Consider the following 19,324-nt stretch of genomic DNA (forward strand, 5'->3'; position numbering starts at 1 on the left):
AGGAGATTTTCTTTCTTTCTTCTTTCTTTCTTTCTTTCTTTCTTTCTTTCTTTCTTTCTTTCTTTCTTTCTTTCTTTCTTTCTTTTTCTTTCTTTCTTTCTTTCTTTCTTTCTTTCTTTCTTTCTTTCTTTCTTTCTTTCTTTCTTTCTTTCTTTCTTTCTTTCTTTCTTTCTTTCTAAATAATAATACATATTTCATTTCCCCCCTTTTCTCTACAACACTTATCATATCTTTACAAACTTTGTACTTGTAGTTTTGATACATCCAAAATGTATCTTTTTAATACTACCCTCCTTCTATTTATTTTTCTATTTATCTTTTTAATACTACCCTCCTATTTATTTTTCCCTTTGTGAGTCTTTCTCACTAAGACTCAAGGCGGTTTACATAGTGTGAGATCAGCACAATCAGTAGCAAGGACAAGGGCAGGCATTTCCATACAGTGTCAAGGACATTTCCATAAAACAATGTCATCAATTCATTTTTTTTTGTCTCACACAGAAAGTCAATAAGGGGTTTCCAATTAACCATAAAGGTAGACAGTGTTTTATCTCTGATCAGAGCTTAGGTGATTTTCTAAGCCAGTTTGGTGTAGTGGTTAAGAGCACAGGACTCTGATCTGGAGAGCCAGGTTTGATTCCCCACTCCTCCACTTGAAGCCAGCTGGGTGACCTTGGGTCGGTCACAGCTTTTTCAGAGCTCTCTCAGCCCCACCTACCTCTCAGGGTGTTGTGGGGATAATAATAACATACTTTGTAAACCGCTCTGAGTGGGTGTTAAATCATCTTGAAGGGCGGTATATAAATCAAACGTTGTTGTTGTTATTAATACTCTCCTTTGGATATCACTAAGAAGTCTTTATCTGATGCACTTCCTCAGCTCCATTGGCTTATGCCAGATTTTTTGCTGAAGTGTATAGAATTTGCAAGGAACACTTACAGAAGCTATCAGATATATGAAATGGAAGGATTTCTTTGACTACTTAGGCTAAAATATAAAACACAGGGAAATAATCAACTAAAATCGTTGATATTAAAGTTTGGGTATAAGAAACTAAGGAAAGGGAAGGAGAGCTGTATACAATTACGTTGTATTGTTATATATTCTGACTGTATCTTTCTATTTGTTTAATCTAACTTCAAATATAGTGCTTGTACAAGTTTTTATGCACTTTCTACTGTTATATCATTTAAAAAAAAAATAAAATTCTTTTTAAAAAAGAAAGAAAATTATACCAAAGAAAAACAATAGTGAAATTTACAGACAGGATTATAAAACAATTTAGGTTAAAAGCAAGGAATAGAAAATAAAACATGGACCATGGTGAATTCCCATTTTCCCCCAAATTCAGCTGTTGGTCTGTTATGCACCTAAGTAGTTAATTTGGCCATTGATGCATATTCGTAGACCTTATCTATCCACTCTGACAAATCAGGGTACATATCTGTTTTCCATTTCGCTGCATATAGAACTCTTGCTGCTGTCACCATGTAATGAAAGAGGTCTCCCTGTTCTTTTCTAACATTTGGTAGAATGTTTAATACCATGTTTTTTAGATTTCACTCCAACCTGAGCTAAATTTTCTTGACCAATATTGTCAGGTCTGGCTAGGGGATTCTTTCAGACTCCACTCCATCCAAAACAAGTATATGAGTTAAAAGTCTTTATTCAGATAAAACTCCCTAGAAGTGCACGGATAAATAGAGATGGCCCAGAATGCTAAAGTACAGTCTTCCCCCATAGGTTATATTCCACTCTGCTCCCCCAGTCCAAACAAGTCAGTTGAAATCAGTGAAAGTCCGGCAAAAGATGTCCAGCCGAAGTTCCCACGCCTGGTTCCCACACTACCAGCTGCACTGATAAGGTCTCTTAGCAAAGCATATCTGAGCACAGTGAAGGAAGCTACACTACAGGAAGAAAGGCCCCCCCCCCCAGTAGATATGCATTCACAGTTAAGGTAGGCAGGCTGACTTGCCTGCCTGACAAATATGTGCTGGTTATAATAACCATATAATAATAAATGGTATAACTGCCTTATGCTGAGTCATATAACTTGTCTATCTGGATTAGTTTCACTTGCTCTGGCAGGCAGCAGCTCTCCAGAGTCTTTCTCAGGGGTCATTTCGTAGAAAAAGAGCTGGAGGAACTCATTAGCATAACTCATTAGCATAACTCATTAGCATATGCCACGTCCCTCGACATCACCAGAAGTGTGTCATTAGCATAACTGATTCGCATATGCCACACCCCCTGACATCACCTATCCTGGCTGCTTTGGACCCAATCCTGGCCATTCAGGGCCGAAATTGGGCCCAAGATGGCAAAAAGGGGCTGAAAATGGCCAAAAAGGGGCCCAAAATGGTCAGGATCGGGCCGCTGCTGAGCGGGACAGTGATCCACCACCCATCAGAGGCCCGATCTGGGCCGTTTCAGCCCCAGTCAGCTGAGAGGTGAGCGGGGCCACCTGTCATGTGACCTCTTTGGGGAACTACCGGAACTGCGTTCCTGTGCGTTCCTCAAAACGAGCCCTTGTCTTTCTCATTTTTACTACCTGATCCTTTTATTTGGAGATGCTGGGGATTGAACCTGTGGCATACTGTGTGCTGCACAGATGTTCTGCCCTTGAGCCACAGCCCCTGCGGATTGAGCTTACTTTACTTTATAACAAAAGTGACCAGTCGACAAAAAAAAAAACGTTAAAGTCATCAACAGGAAATATTTTTTCCCCCTTTACGAGTACGATCTTGCTTGGCAACCCAAGTGCACCTTGTTTACAAGCCTGTTTAATGAGCCAGGCAGATGGCTTGCTCTGACACCAAGCCGGGAGCACAGACCTGGCAAAGTCCCAACAAGCAAAACAAATTGAAGTGCCGTTTCCTTGGCTCGCTGGGATCCATAAAACTAGCCAAAGAGCTAGTGGCTTTCTTGGTCTCGAAAGTGGTTTCCCTGTTGGTTAACCGGCTTTTCTTGGTGGGTGGGTTAACTTGCTGAATTCTTTTTGGGGGAGTCTTGGTTAACTTACTGAGTTTTGTGGGTTTTTATTTTCCCTAGGTGATGGCAATCCGGCAGGAGCTGAGGAAGAGGCACCTGAGCGAAGTGATGGTAGAAAGTTACGAGAATCTACCAGGTTCGTGGCTGTTCAGGTGTCAGTTGCTCCTGCGCCAAAAAGGGAAATGCAAACCTTGTTTGGGTTCAGTGGTTCCAGTACTGGCGAGAGACATTTCAGTGCTCATTGAAAAGTATTTAATGGACCCTTACCCTGCTTGCATTTTGAAGCTGGCACATGAATGTGCGCATGTGCGCACGCACATGCGCGCGCACATGCACACCCTGTGATGTAGTTTCTCTGCTCAACCAAACTCCTGTGGCCCCCATTTACGCAGGCTTCTGCCAGCACAGCGACCCTTGCAACAACTCCGATATCAGACTCAGAATAAAGCGATGCAAAATGGCGCACATTTGTATAGAATGGGCCAATTATTTTGAATGCCGGATTTGCGTTTACTGGATTTCCTACTGGAAAATTCACACGGAATATCCTTGGCTGAGATGAGTTGTTAAGAGACCTGTCCAATGATAATTTGACTTGACACACAGTTTTTGGGAAGGAAACACTAATTAACACACCATTTAAATGTAAGAGGTTTTTTTTTATCCTGAGCCAGGCCTTTGGTCCATTGAGCCTCGGATTGCCTGTTGCAGTTCGAAGAGAATGATGCCTCCCCTCCCTCCAAATTCTGAGCACTGATCTTGGCCACCTCAGCAATCATAGCACACAATTATGGCAAAAATTACCAAACACTTTTATAGATCATTTTTATCACAAAAGGCTGATAGCCTACTCCTTCTCGATTCCAAATAAACACAAGGAATGCACAAACAATAAACCAGCCCTCCAGTTGATATCTATTTCGGAGCTAGAGGAGAGAGTGAAGCCTTGCGGAACCGCACAACCACCATCATACAGCGCTCTTGATAAAGAGGACACGAAACAGGAGTTCAGCTTGCGCCCTGTTGAGCGCATGGTGGCTTTCTGTCCTCCCTGCTGGCTTGGTGTCCTTACTGCGGAGTCTCCCAACTGGGGGCTGGTCACTGGAATGTGTTCGTCGACTGTCCACTGCGATTAAGAAGAAAGGAGTGACTATTTCATTAAGAGACATTATTGGGATGCCTTTCCCTTGGGGGAGGGTTGGCTTATTGTTTGCGCATTCCTTGTGTTTATTTGGAATTGAGAAGGAGTAGGCTATCAGCCTTTTGTGATAAAAATTATCTATAAAAGTGTTTGGTAATTTTTGCCATAATTGTGTGCTGTACTTTTCAGTATCTTATGTTAAGTTGGTAGTCCTTACTGTTGTGGGTTGCTATCTTTTACCTCTGTTACCACACAGTGTTCCCTTTTGTAATTATTTCACTTCAGCAATCAGGCTGGTCTTTTTTTCCAACTTTTTGTAAAAGCTCTCCCTTTCCCAAAGGCCTTGTCTTTCCAATCTCGGGATCCATTCTGGGGTGCACCCATGCCAAAGTTATGAATTCCAGACACAGCTTAAATAAAAGTTAAGTTTATTGGCTTAAGGAGTGTTTGCAAAAAACATAAAGCACTCTTATGCAGGCAACAGACATTAAAATAAGAAAACCTTTGTAACGAGCTTTTGCTCGTGTCTGAAACTAAGCTTCTACTTAACCAAAAGAAAGATGTATCTTTTCTCTTGGAAAGCTTTCAGCAGTTAGTTTTCAGACCTGTCAAGCAGCTAAGTTCTTTGAACCATCTGTTTATCCGTACTTTTATTTTATATAGGGTTCGATATTGCTTTGCAGCTCCTTATCAAACACATAGACATCTGTCTGGAGTTTATTTCACTTTATTGAAAATACACCCTCATTTTTTAATGAAGCAAGTAATTAAAATATAAGTGGTTATTAATATAAATCGTGTAAAAACAGAACACAGAAAGGCAATAAGAAACAAGTTTGCTAACATTTCCTAATAAATTCTAAGTTTAACATAATCAAAGTTTCAATGAAATGCATAGGTAAAGATAAATTCTCACCGAAATTCTCTCAAGAGATTTCTTCCATCAGAGCTCTGACATTCTATCTGAATTTACATTTTTATAAGTCATCATACGCAAATATCTAAGAGCTTTTCACGTGATAGCGCAAACAAATGATAATTGGTCTGATGCTTCATTGAATATTCATAGTTTCTATTGTATAACCTTCCAATTAGTAAAATATGACGTTATATTCAAACTTGCAAAACAAAACTATAAATCTCTCAGAAACGTCAGAAAAAGTTAAGAGATCACTATTGGTTGAATCTTTGATAGAGGAACATTAATCTCGATAGAGTCCACTGTTTTAATTAACTGTCAAAAGATTAAAGCGCACCTGTTAGAATTACCTAACACTTAGAAAAAAACACACAGACGGTTCATGCAAAGTTTGAAAATTCATCTAGAATACAAGTACATGGCCTAGTATTGCTTAATATTGATTATCGCCATGTGCTTTTATCTATATTGGTGCAACACCTTACTGTTGCTACGTAAAAAAATCTACCTATCTAAAAACTTGAGAGCTGGCTACCTAGGTGTGTCTGCTTGGCATCCATCTATTGCTTATCTAACCCATCCATTAGAATACGAACCCTCTCCCATGCCTGGCTGGTTCGGCATAGGGCATGCTGAGGGGGTGAATAGCTTTCACCTTCTCTCTGGCATACTTGCATTGTGATCTCAGAGAGGAAAGTAGTGGAGATTAAAGAATCGAGCTAGGTGAGCTGAGAAACCATCTTTTTGGAGACCCAGTGCATCACCCGGCAACTCAAGAGCCAATCAGGGCTGAGCTGTTAATTAGCGTTTCAGTTGTGTGAAAATCTAGGGAGTGAACATGGAGCCTCTTTCAGAATGTCTCCCAAGGTCGAATCTCTGGGGAACTCAGAAACTCCTCCACCGGTGTTATTAATCTAGGCCAAGTTAGTAGTTTTCTGACTAGGCTAAAGCCTGAAAACGTTTACAGTTTTGAACTTCAGTTGAGTCATTTTCACTGAAACCTGGGTTTGGGCTGACAGCTTCCTTACACAGTTGGCAACTGCTCTTCGAAGGACAGAAAAGGGTCTTTCCTAGCTCAACTAACAGAAATCCTTTTAATTAAAAATGCTGGGGTCTGAGGAGGGAACTATCTCCGTGCAAAGCAGGCCCTCAGCCACTGAACTGTGGTCTCACTGGAAAGATGCATTTTCTCTTCCTTCACCTTTTACTCACGTTCAGTTTCTCGCAAATTTATCAAGATGGGTAGCCCTGCTAGTCTGTCTGTAGCAGTAGAAAAGAGGAAGTGTCCAGTAGCACCTATAAGGCTAACAAAATTTGTGCTAGGGTATGAGCTTTCATGAGCCACAGCTCACTTCTTCAGAAACAGCATCTCAAGAAGTGAGCAGTCGCAAATTTATGCAAGACCTTATTCCTGCTCTGCTTTTTCCTCCTTGCTTCACACGGTGTGCACCAGTGCCCTTGGTCTCCACACAGACACACTAACTCCTCTTTCCTCTTTTTTGCAATTTTTTTTTTTGGCAGGCAAGGAGTTTCGCTTAATTATCATCAGCAGCGTCCACACCAAGGAAAGTCTCGGTAGCATCGACTCCCCCAACTTGGCTTTCTTCAACGACGCACGGGTGCTGAACACAATCATGACGAGAGCTCAGTCACAGGTCATTGCTGTGGGAGACGCGGTGGCATTGTGCTCTTATGGCCAATGCAGCAAGGTCTGGAAAAGTTTCATCAAGGAGTGTATAGAGAAGGGGACTGTGACTCCCAAGACCCTAACATTGGAGGAGATACGGCAAGCTGTGTGCGACAAGGCCGGCTGGAACAGGGATAGCTCCGAGGCCGAAGAAGCAGAAGAAGAAAGCGACACCAGTTCTTGGTTCTCTAGTGTAGACAGCTTGAATGTGGACGATCCCATCTTGCAGGAACTTTTGGATGAGAACACTGACATGGTTGTGACGGTCTCTGACGAAGGGCTGATGAATGTAAAGTCCGAGGCATCTACTCCCCAAAACGGCAGGCAGGGCTATGTCAACTTCTCGCACCAAATCATGACGAACTATCTGCGCATGCAGCCTAACTTGTACAAACGCTGCGAGTTCATCAAGGAGGGTTTCGATCGAGGTTCAGCCTTCACTTTGGACGATGACCCGCCCTTGAGTATCCAGATCAAAGGCAGGGTTCACTGCGGAATGGCCTTCACAGGGGACCAGGTCTTGGTGGCCATCCAGCTGAACCATGCGGCAACCTCTCCGCTGGAGGGCAATTTATACGGGAAAGTGGTTGGTGTCTTGAAGAAAGCTGAGAGGGAACGCACCTTTGTGTGCATGATGGACGAGTTTGATCCTCGTGTCATGATCCCCATCGACCACACGGTCACGAAAATCTTTGTCCCTGGGCTGAAAGATTTACCCGACGTCCTTCCCATCCGCAAACTGGACAAAGGGGGGAAGATTCGGCTGCAGAAATGCAAGAAGATATCTCAGGAACTTAAGAAGAAAAGTCTTTTTGTTGTCCAAGTCATCAACTGGCGGGAAGGCTTTTATTACCCTCTGGGAATTGTGACGGAATTGCTGCCCATGGCTTCGACACGGGATGAAGGGCTGCGGATCCTTGGCATAGAATACGGTCTCAAAAACCAATACTCGGCTTCTGTGAATAACGAGGTGGCCCAATTCACCTCTGGGAAATTCACAACTATGAAAAGTAATCGTAAAGACTGCCGGGGCTACCTTACCTTCACTGTTGACCCCCTGGGTGCTAGAGATCTGGACGATGCCATCAGCATCAGAGATTTGGGTGATAAATACGAGATTGGGATCCACATTGCCGATGTGGCATCCGTGATTCCCAAAGGTTGCGCTCTAGATACAGAAGCCAAGAACCGAGGTGCCACTTTTTACACTCCTGGGAAGGAGCCGGTGTGCATGCTCCCATCTCAGCTCAGTCAAGACCTCTGCAGTCTCCTTCCACAGAAAGACCGGCCTGTGATCTCCCTCTTTGTTTTGGTGACCAAGACATCTGACAATGTAGTGGATATTCAGTTTAATGTGTCCACCATCTGTTCAGATCGGCAGCTGACCTACGAGGAGGCGGAGGGCATCATTAAGAGCCATTATCGAGCAGAAGCACCGTCGCTTTGCTTTGACACCCTGGAAGATTGTGTCGCGGGTGGCGTACCATTTCTCCCGAGCTCACCGGTTAGCCAGGCTCCATGAAGACTGTTACTATCATCAACTGGATGAAGACAGCTCCCTGGGCCAAAGATGTTCTCACCAGATGGTGGAGGAGTTCATGGTCATGTTCAACAGCTTTGTTGGGGAGTTCCTCACCACTAAAGACCCCACCAGAAGCTTAACTCCAGTGCGGTGCCAGAGTGAACCCATCCCACAGCAGCTGGCTCAGATGAGCAACAAATACAAAGATATAATCCCCCTGTCCATCCATCTCTCACACCATCTGGGAGTTCAGACCTCTGGGGTCCAACGAAGGGTTGATAATAAGTTTGTTCTCCTGACTCCTCTGTGGGATCATCTGAAGTCAGCTGCCAAGGCCCACGATTTCCCCAAGATGCTTGATCTTATAACGACAGATGATATCCACCCGAAACTGGCCCCTGTGAACTTGGAATTTCGAAAGCTCCTGAGCCGTTCCTATTTCATTCGTTCCAACTCGGACGCCCAGTCCAAAGTAGGCCACTATTCCTTGCATGTGGACACTTACACGTGGGCTTCCTCTCCCATCCGGCGCTACTTGGATGTCGTGGTCCAGCGGCACATTCTTTCTGTGCTCCTGAAGAACCCCGTGTTGTACTCCTCGGTAGACATTGAGCTCCTTTGCCATGACTTCAACCGGAAGCATGGAATGGCGGTAGCCTATGAGAGGAAGGCGCATTCTTTGGAAATGGCGGCTCAGTTGAAGCGTCAAGTCCAGCAGAAGATGGCTTTTGTGATGCATCTCGACGGGATGGCCAAGAACTTCAAGGCCTTGTTTCCACTGAATAGGGACACCCTTCCAGATCCTCATCTCATCAACTACAGAGCTCTCCAGTTGGTAGAGCAGCCGTTTTTAATTGAGGAGCGGAACAGTATGAAGCTCACATGGAAGAGAAGAATCTACTCTCTAAGTACCAGCAAGGAATGCATCCCTAAATCATCAATGCTGCGAGACAATAGCGTCACCCTCTTCAGCACTGAAGTCTGGGGTGATGTGCTAGAGGCTATCAGAAACAAAGATTATGTGAAGGTGGCGTCTCTTCTTGAGACAGGCCTCAGCAAGCAATTTAGAAATGTGGGGAGGATGGCGAGAAGCAGGTGCTCGCATTATGTAGAACTGTCCCTGGAGCTCAGTGCCGGAGACGTCTTGCGCTTTCAGCTCACGACAGGTGCCCAGCGGGGTTTCTTGGTGCCATGTGTGCAACTGTGGACTGTGGCGCCAGGCTTTGATGTGTGTCTGGAGCACACTGAGAAACCCATCGACTGCTTTTCCAAATACGCCACACAGGCTTCCAGGAAGCAATATAAGGACACCTCAGAGTACCGCAAAGTGTGGTTGCCTCTCTGCGACATGGAATCTGCTTCGTGCGCCGTGTCTGAAAATGACCCAATTGTCCTGTACGACGTCCTGATACGCTGGGAGAAGCAGAGGACAAAGAAAGGTCAGCTCCAGGGGACGTTTTCCTTGACCAAAGAGTTCATCAAGAAGTGTGCCATTGAAGAAGATTTCAGTCACCTCTACATGTGTATCCGCCTCGAAGGCCTGAAGCTCAACAAATGCCAGAATGACGAGGAGTCCCTTAGCCTCAGTCTCCAAAATCTCTGTTTGACCAAGGAAAATGCCGAGACTGGCAAAGTCATGGTTGATCCAGATACGTACACTTGGGTGGCCCATGGGCGTACCGAGGCATTTGAGGACAATGAGAAATCTGATCAGCGTGGTAAGCTGTTCGTGCGCTTCTACATCAATTTTATGTCCATGGAAAACATCCCTGTTGAGATCACCCAGAATTACTGCACGTTCACCGTCGAGCTGATTCCCAAGTCACTGCCGGATATGTAAGTTTGCATTGCTCACAATATTCTTGGCTGTGTCACTGCTAGAGAGGTTAAATTTACAGCTATTTTGAAAACAAAGGGGAGAAGCCCAATTGTCCTGGGTGTCTCCCCCCTCCTCCACCCCGGAAAGAGGGTAGGACAATTTGGAGAAAACTAAAATCTATGTAATACTTCCTTCTCAAACAACATAAATGTATTTTATTGCATAACAGTTATAACTTAGCATATAAAATTGGACTGGTTGGCATAGCTATGAAATTTAAAATTTTAATTTTATTTTTTAATTTATTTAAAACATTTGTATTCCACCTTTCTGCCCAGTTAGGACCAGGGGTCATTTCGTAGAAAAAGAGCTAGAGGAACTCATTAGCATAACTCATTCGCATATGCCACGCCCCTTGACAGCACTGGAAACGTGTCATTGGCATAACTGATTTGCATATGCCACACCCCCTGACATCACCTATCCTGGCTGCTTTGGACCCAATCCTGGCCATTCAGGGCCAAAATTGGGCCCAAAATGGTAAAAAGGAGCTGAAAAGGAGCCCCAAGTGGTCAGGATCGGGCCGCTACTGAACAGGAGAGTGATCCACCACCCATCAGAGGCCTGATCTGGGTCATTTTGGCCCCACTTCAGGACGAAACGGGCCCAAAATGGCCAAGAGTCAGGTGGGCAGGGCCACCTGACATGTGACCTCTTTGGGGAACTGCCGGAACTGTGTTCCTGCGCATTCCCCCTCGAAATGAGCCCTGGTTAGGACCTTCAAGGCTGACAGTGCTATCTAGAGCAGAGTTACTCCAGCCTAAACCCATTGACCTCAATGGTATTAGTCAGGAATAACTCCACATAAGATTGTACTGTGACTTTTCAATACCAAACAAAGTTACACCCTTTTGAGCCAATCGACATGAATGGATTTAGAAGGGCATTACACTGCTTAGGAGCACAGTTTTCTAGATGCAAAATATCCCGTACTGTGCCCTTTGCTACCTTAGCGTATTTATCTGATTTTTTGCTCAGTTTTCTAGGCAGAACTTAAACCACCGTAGTCTTTCCTCCAGGGTTCCGTTCTCTAGTTCCAGGGAGAAGTAATCTCAGTAAGTCCAGATCGCCTGTTTTTGCACTGTGTGTGAAGAAGGGCATGCTCTCTAAAAGTCTGCTGCATTCCTAATTATCTTGGGTAAAGACTCCTGTGGGCCTTGGTTCGCCGACCTCCAGGTGGAACCTGGAGATCTCCTGGAATAGCAACTAGGCCGTTTTCACACATCTCGGCGTAGTGATAAACTCAAAGAATGAGGGCATCCTCGTGGCATGATTTCTGACATCATTGTGGCATGATTTCGTGGCATGATGATGTCAGAAATCGCACCATGAAGATGGCCTCATTCTGTGAGTTTAGCGCTATGCCGAGACGTGTGAAAATGACTCTAATCTCTAAACTACACAGATAAGCTTCCGAGGACAAAATGGCAGCTTTGGAGGATGGGCTCTATGGCATCAGCGTTGGATCTACTATGAAGCTTAAGCTTCAGGGCCCCAATCCTGGAGGGCCTTGAAGCAACTTTTTTTTTTAGGGGTGACTTTTTTCAACAAAATTGATGGAGGTTTTTAAAGTGTTTGTAATTAAAATAAGGCTATTTTAGTGACAGAATCATAAGCCAATGGGTTGAAGTATTTAATATTGACCTTAGAATATACCTGTTTCATATGGCTTCAAAATGTCCCTGTAATTGGTCAGATTTCTAAATTTTCTTGGGGGCTTGCAGCACCCAACCCCCCAGTAGTTGCCCTATTGTTGCTGGTTGAGAGGGGCCTCCCATAACAGTCCAAACATCAGGGCCCCAAAAACGTAGGTCCGCCACTGTATGGCATTATATATTGCTGAAGTCCCTCCCTTCCCGAAGCCACACCCCCAAATTTCCACTGGGCCTTTTTACTGCAATGGGTGAGCAACTGAGATGGCTGGATCTTTTCTATTATCCGGCCAGGAAAACTGCAATGCAAAGCTTGCCTCGTTGGAAGTGTGACATCAGTGGAAAGTGCCATCAAGTTGCAGCTGACTTCTGGCAACTCTGTAGGGTTTTAAAGTCAAGATACATTCAGAGATGGTTTGCCATTGCCTGCCTCTGTGTAGCAACTCTGGGCTTCTTTGGTGGTCTTTCACCCCAGTACTAATTAGAGTTGACCTTGCTTACTTTCCAAGGACTGATGAGATCAAGCTAGCTTGGACCATACAGGTCAGGGCCCCGAGTTCCAGACCAGAACCTAAATACCCTAAGAAGAGATGAAAAGTGTTCCTGGAGACGTCATGTAGGGCTGTCTTATCTTGAAATGAAAAATCCTGGTATCTGGATACAAGGCTGGAATCTGTATCGTCTGCTGCCGGAACCAGGGCCGTTTCCACACGTCCTTAAAGGGACGGCCCACTCACTGAACGCTGGCGGCTTTTCCCCTTCACATCACATGTCTTCCATTTCAAAGCGGTAACAGGCTGTTCGGCTTTCGTTTTTTTCGGTGCCTTTTCGGGAATGCAGGGAATTGCATTCTCATAAAAGGTGCTGAATACCACTTTGAAATTGAAGGTGCGTGAAGGAGAAAAGCTGCCAGCATTTGGTGAGTGAGTCGTCTCTTTAAGAGCGTGTGGAAATGGCCTTTGAGACAGAGTTAGGGCCAGTCTGGGGCTGGAGCCCAGCACAAGAGTTTTCTGTTCATCTAAGGCAGAGGTGGGCAGATTTTTTTTGGCTTGAAAGCCACATCTGGGTCTCCACTTGCTTTGGAAGCCTCCAAGTTGGAAGGCAGCTATTCCTGTTTTATATCATGAAGATAGTTTCAGGTGTGTAGCCATGTTGGTCTTTAGAAAAAGAGCAAGATTTGGGTCCCAGTGGCACCTTAAAGACTAACTCAATTTCCAGGAAAATCAAAAAGAGTCCAGTAGCACCTTTAAGACTAACCAATTTTATTTTATTGTAGCATAAGCTTTCGAGAATCAAGTTCTCTTCATCAGATGCCTGATCCGAACTGGTCAAATACAGAAGAGGAGGGGAGGGGAAAGAACAGGACATATATCACAAGAAGACAGAATGCAATTAGTGTGAAGGCAATCAAAACATTCCTTTGCTTGTAAATGTTTTTTTTTTTTTTTTTTGAAAAATTTTTATTGGGTTAGAATCCATTATTTCCACATTTACATTCAATTTTCCCCAATTTTTTCATCTCTAACCCCCTCCCTTTCCCCCCCTTTTTGTTGACTTCCAACAGCTTTCCAACCCTTTGTCCCCTTTCCCTTACTTTTATTAGCTTCCTCTATCTAAAACAAATATATATTCTCCATTATTCTAAGCAGTACATCCTTAACTATTTTTAACATTATATGCCCAAACTGTAAGCCTTTGTTTCCATCTTAGATAAACAATTTATCCCAATTTTTCAATTTCAGGTATTTCTATATATCATAAACCATATAGATCATACATTCGTTTATATCAAACAATTTGACTTATTCTCTATATATATTACTCATTCTATCTTTTTATAATAGTTCTATATATCTCTCCTCACGTAGTCAATCAATTTGACCCATCTATATCTTCAGACATTCAGTTTGGTACAAAACTTGTCAGAAAAAAAAAGAAAATATTGTTAGTTAATCGCTCCTTATATTTAGTCCTTATAATTAATTATTTTCTCTATGTTCTGTTTGTTAACCTATATATATCTATATATATGTCAATCTATTAATCTGACTGCTTATTAATTCACATTTATCTCTTCTCCCCCCGGTAAAGTCTCCCCCCTCTACTTCAATACTTCAGTAGTTCTCAAACTGCCACAGTTTTCCTCCCACCTCCCATTTCTTCTCCAGGTATTGTTTCAGCTTCTCCCAGTCTGTGTTGAACTGCCCTGAGTCCAGATCTCTCAATTTTCTTGTCATCTTGTCCATTTCAGCCATATACAGCAATTTGTAAGTCGAATCTTCAATAGTTGGCACTTCTTGTACTTTCCATTTTTGCGCATACAAAAGTCTAGCTGCTGCTGTCATATAAAATATCAACGTCCTGTGTTGGGCTGGAATTCCCTCCATTCCCAAGTTCAGTAGCAGGAGTTCTGGGTTCTTATTAATTTGAAATTGTAAAATTTCACTCATTTCTCTTATTATTGAAGTGTTCTCCCACGGGAGCTACAACCCATCCTGGAAAATGATACCTCTCTCTCAGAAGTCCTGGGTGGAAGACCTTTCCTTGCCTACAGACAGCCCCCCAATCTTAAACGACTTCTCACTTACAATCATGAATCGGCCAGCAGGGCCACCAGCACAGGTACCAGGCCCTGCAACAGACCCAGATGCCAGCTCTGCCCCTATATCTACCCAGGGAATACAATTACAGGACCCAATGGCATCAACTACACTGTCTCTGGCTCTTACAGCTGCTCATCCTCCAATCTGATATATGCCCTCATGTGCCAACAATGTCCTTCTGCTCTGTACATTGGACAAACCAGCCAACCTCTACGCAAAAGAATAAATGGACACAAATCTGACATTAGAAATGGAAACGTCCAAAAACCAGTGCCCTCATGTGCCAACAATGTCCTTCTGCTCTGTACATTGGACAAACCAGCCAACCTCTACGCAAAAGAATAAATGGACACAAATCTGACATTAGAAATGGAAACGTCCAAAAACCAGTGGGAGAACACTTCAATCTACCAGGACATTCCACCAAAGACTTAAAAGTCGCTGTGGTTCAACAGAAACCCTTCAAAAACAAAATCCAACGGGAGGCTGCGGAATTGGAATTCATATGCAAATTTGACTCTGTCAAGCTGGGACTGAATAGAGACTATGAATGGTTATCACATTATCACAGGTAACAGATTTCCTTTACAGAGGCGTGGTCTGGGGGAGCCCAGAGACGCCTGGTGTGGGCTTTGTTTGTCAATTATCTCAGCCTGAGTGCCTGTGGGCTTTTGGGGACCACAGTTCTCTTTGTCAGATGCAGCTGGCAGGGAGAGCTGTGGTTATCGAGGGCTTATACTACATAGGAATTGTATACGTTCACTGCGGCAAACTGACTCCACACCAAAAGGAGATGTTTACATTTACAAGCAAAGGAATGTTTTGATTGCCTTCACACTAATTGCATTCTGTCTTCTTGTGATATATGTCCTGTTCTTTCCCCTCCCCTCCTCTTCTGTATTTGACCAGTTCGGATCAGGCATCTGATGAAGAGAACTTGATTCTCGAAAGCTTATGCTACAATAAAATAAAATTGGTTAGTCTTAAAGGTGCTACTGGACTCTTTTTGATTTTGCTACTACAGACTAACACGGCTAACTCCTCTGGATCAATTTCCAGGGTGTGAGTTTTCGAAAGTCAAAGAAGGGAGCTGTGACTCTCGAAAGCTCCCACCCTGGAAATCGAGTTGGTCTCTGGGGTGCTACAGGACCTGAACCTTGTTTTATACCACTGGCACCTGCTGCTGCAGGAAACAGAAAGAGTTGGCATCCAACTGAGAACTTCCCCAAGCAGGTGGAGACCCCGAAGTGGCCTTCTCTCCTACGCTGTTGCTCTTAATGGCCTCCATTCCTTGAGCAATTTTAAGAACGTTTGGGGAGTGTTGGCCTTGTTGGCCAATGCTACAATCGGACATGTTCCCACCAAAGCATTGAGCAGTTTGAGGTTTGGATAGGAAGTTCATGTGGCTACTGGGCTGCAGTTTGGCCCCCTCTCGTCTAAGGGGCGGAGCACAGAAAAAACGAGGAGAGAAAAAACTGTCCTCGCCCTTTCCTCTTTTGCCCTGAAAGTGGGGGGAAAGTCCTATGCCTTTTCTCTCCTCTGATCTGGTGGCAATGCTGTTGTCCTCTTCAGATATGTAATCCTCACCAATTAATACTTTGGTTGACTCATCTGCCAATTCACCCTTACTGCCTTAATGAGTAAGCGTTCTATGCTGTTTCTTCTGGCGCGTATGTTTTGAGTCATGCAATTCTATAAATTCCGGGAAGCATTCCTACTCTTTCCTATTCCAATACAGGAATGGTTGCGGTTGGTGTTTTTCTCTCATTGTTTTTGATATTCATTAGGGCAGAGATGGGCAGGTTGTGTCTTCTCTGGGGCTAGGCTGTTTTCTACACAGCAGTCCCCCAGACAGAGCGGTCCCTCAGTGGAACAGGCTTCCTCGGGAGGTGGTGGGCTCTTCTTCTGTGGAGGTTTTTAAGCAGAGGCTAGATGGCCATCTGACAGCAATGCTGATTCTGTGAACCTAAGCAAATCATGAGAGGGAGGCTGGGTTACATCAGTGTTTAGTTCTCGTGGCCTTCTTACATGCCCAGGGTAAGGCCGATCACAACCTTGGGGTCAGGTAGCAATTTTCCCCAAGCCAGTTTGGCTGGAGATCCTTACGGTGTTTTGCCATCTTCTGGGCATGGAGCAGGGGTCACTGGGTGTGTGTGTAAGGGGGGGAGGTAGTTGTGAATTTCCTGCATTGTGCAGGGGGTTGGACTAGATGACCCTGGAGGTCCCTTCCAACCCTATGATTATGAATCCCAGAAGAATATTTTGTTGCACAAACTGGTCCTCTCCCATGTAGCAGGCTCCATTTATAAAGCTGATGCCCTCTTGGATTGGTATCGTAGATACAGAGCACAGACATAACATTACAGAAGAAGGTGTAGACTGACATTTTACATACAAAAGGCAAACAGGTGAGCGCACACATGAAGCTGCCTTGTACCAAATCAAACCCACGGTCCATCCAAGTCAGTACTGGCTACTCAGGGCCAAGCTACAAGTGACGAATGACACTTGAACGGCAAGTGTATTTCTCTTTGTTCACTTGCCCTCCACTCAATCCACTTGCCGTTCAAGTGTCATTCGTCACGTGTAGCTTGGCCCTCAGACGGGCAGCATCTCTCCAGGGTCTCAGGTGAAGGTCTTTCACAACACCTGCCACCTAGTCCTTTTTTACTGGAGATATCGAGGATTGAACCTGGGGCTTTCTGCTTGCCAATTAAAGGCGCTTCCACTGAGCCATGGCTCCTCCCTTAAAGGGTTGTATATCTTTTTTTTTTTTGCAACTTGAAAACATGCTTCCTTTTTCTTAGGATGAGAATTGTGCTTATATGTAACTTCTCTTTTCATGGGTTCTATGGGGCTTAGGAAGCAACTTTCCCACAATTTTAAGGAAGAATTTTTTTTCTTTTAAACTTGAACAATTTTCTTTTCTTTTAAACTGTTAACAATTAATAACACACAACTTTTTTTTTTAACTAACTCATAAGTGCAACCAGACAGAAAACTTCAAATCAACCATGTTTTTGCAAAGGTAAAACAGTTCAACATTTCACGAAGCGGTGAGTCCTTTTTCATTCATCTGAAGCAACTGGAGCCCAGGCGTCTGTCTTCTTGTTGGGGAATTACAGCCCTGCAAAAATAATACAATCCCAGTAACGCCAACCAAGCACAATACACAAATACCACTTTGTTTACATACAACATTTGATTACCTTATTCAAGGTGATAAGAGCATATAATTTATTAAGCTCCCCAGCTACCAGCCTTCTCCTCAGCAGCCTGCCGCTAGCTTCTGACTCTACCCCACTGGGCTAAAATAAATTAACCTCATAGGGGTTACATATACATTTTACAATACAAACTACATCAGACCGTCAAGTTCTGGACAGCGGCTCGAAATGGCCTGCAAACCTTCAGTTGCATTCTTCCCTAAAGGTTGTTGGCAGGTGGATGAGAAGAGATTAGGACATGGGTGTTATCTTCTACGCTGTCCTCTTCCTTAGAAACTTTTCTCACCATCCTCCTCCTTTTTCCTTGCAGCCGGAAAGAGGAAGCCCTTTGGAAACTGACACACGCGACTGAACTTGCGAAAAGCATAGCGCTCGGCACGGAAATTCCTAAGCAAAGTGAGTGGAAACATGTTGCAGGACGGAGTAGGAAGAATAATGAATATTGTGAAATGAATGTGCCTGCTTATTGCATGCATTTTCCTTTACAGCTCAAAGTGAATGCATTTATTTATATCTTTGGGGTATTTATATATACCCCCTGTCTTTCTCCAGACACAGGGCCAAGCTACACGTGACGAATGACACTTGAACGGCAAGTGTATTTCTCCCTGTTCACTTGCCCTCCACTCAATCCACTTGCCGTTCAAGTGTCATTCGTCATGTGTAGCTTGGCCCACAGACTCTACCAAAGGGTGAAACCAAGGATTAACTCTCAATACTACTGTTCAAAAAACGCCTGGTACTGGATTTCTTAACCATACAATAAATAAGAATTTTGTATATTTTAAATTGTTTTTAAAGGTGCGGCAGTGCTACAAGTACATCCAGAAAACAATCATACATCCTAATCAATAACAATCAATAGGTACAATCAATACATATAAATACAAATATATAAGCTGAAATATCTGATGGAATAGCTGATGGAATAGCCTCTGGGTTTTTCTCAAGGACAACAGTCTCTAAGGTCCACAACTGATGCACAACCCTTCCTTGAAAAAGATGAGTTAGATGATGCCAAAATAAAGTGCAAGGTGCAGGAGAGATCTTCACATAACCGTTCCAGGCATACTGTTTTCCTTCTTCAAACAGATGTTTACGCCCTACAGATTGTTGGCCACATCTGTTTTGCACATGTGTGCTTTTTCAAGGGCAAACACTTAATCACTTCTCTAACCTGTTCTCATCTCTCATTCAGACCGAAGCGTTTGGTGGCTGCAAACAAGCCGACGGGGTGAGATGAGAACAGGTTAGAGAAGTTATTGATCAGGATGTATGATTGTCTTCTTGATGCACTTGTAGCACTGTAGCACCTTTAAAAACAATTTAAAATATACAGAAATCTTATTTATTGTACTGTTAAGAAATCCAATACCGGGAGATTTCTCCAGACACAGTCAGGGTCCAGGACAGGTAACAACAGCACATAACTGTGCAAAAGTAATCACCTGTTAAACCATGAAACCATGCAATTGAAACAGACAAGCTAGAGCCCACAGCTACAATCTCTGTGCTTCCTTGCACTTTCTTAAATGGTTGTTTTACAGCCTCGTTGAAAGGTTGGTTGTTGCACTACACTGCAACCGACTGTACTCTTGAGAGTGGGGAGATTAGGAAACCCTGTTGCAGCGATTTCAATCGCTATATGGGTTTATAACAATAGGAATGCTCTTCAAGCATTGGGGCATCCAAGTTAGGAATGG

The 19,324-nt window shown here is 43.8% G+C and overlaps 1 protein-coding gene across 1 annotated transcript in view; it reads left to right on the top strand.

Moving 5' to 3' along the window:
- The window catches only part of HELZ2 (helicase with zinc finger 2), a 104,466-nt gene that overhangs the window by 44,355 nt on the left and 40,787 nt on the right, over positions 1-19,324 (top strand). The window contains 4 exon segments of the mRNA XM_054979875.1: positions 3,052-3,127; positions 6,573-8,212; positions 8,214-10,096; positions 17,932-18,017. Of these exon segments, the coding sequence (XP_054835850.1) occupies positions 3,052-3,127; positions 6,573-8,212; positions 8,214-10,096; positions 17,932-18,017 (3,685 nt within the window).

This window comes from Eublepharis macularius, chromosome 5 (genome assembly GCF_028583425.1).
Source record: "Eublepharis macularius isolate TG4126 chromosome 5, MPM_Emac_v1.0, whole genome shotgun sequence".
Classification (NCBI taxonomy): domain Eukaryota; kingdom Metazoa; phylum Chordata; class Lepidosauria; order Squamata; family Eublepharidae; genus Eublepharis; species Eublepharis macularius.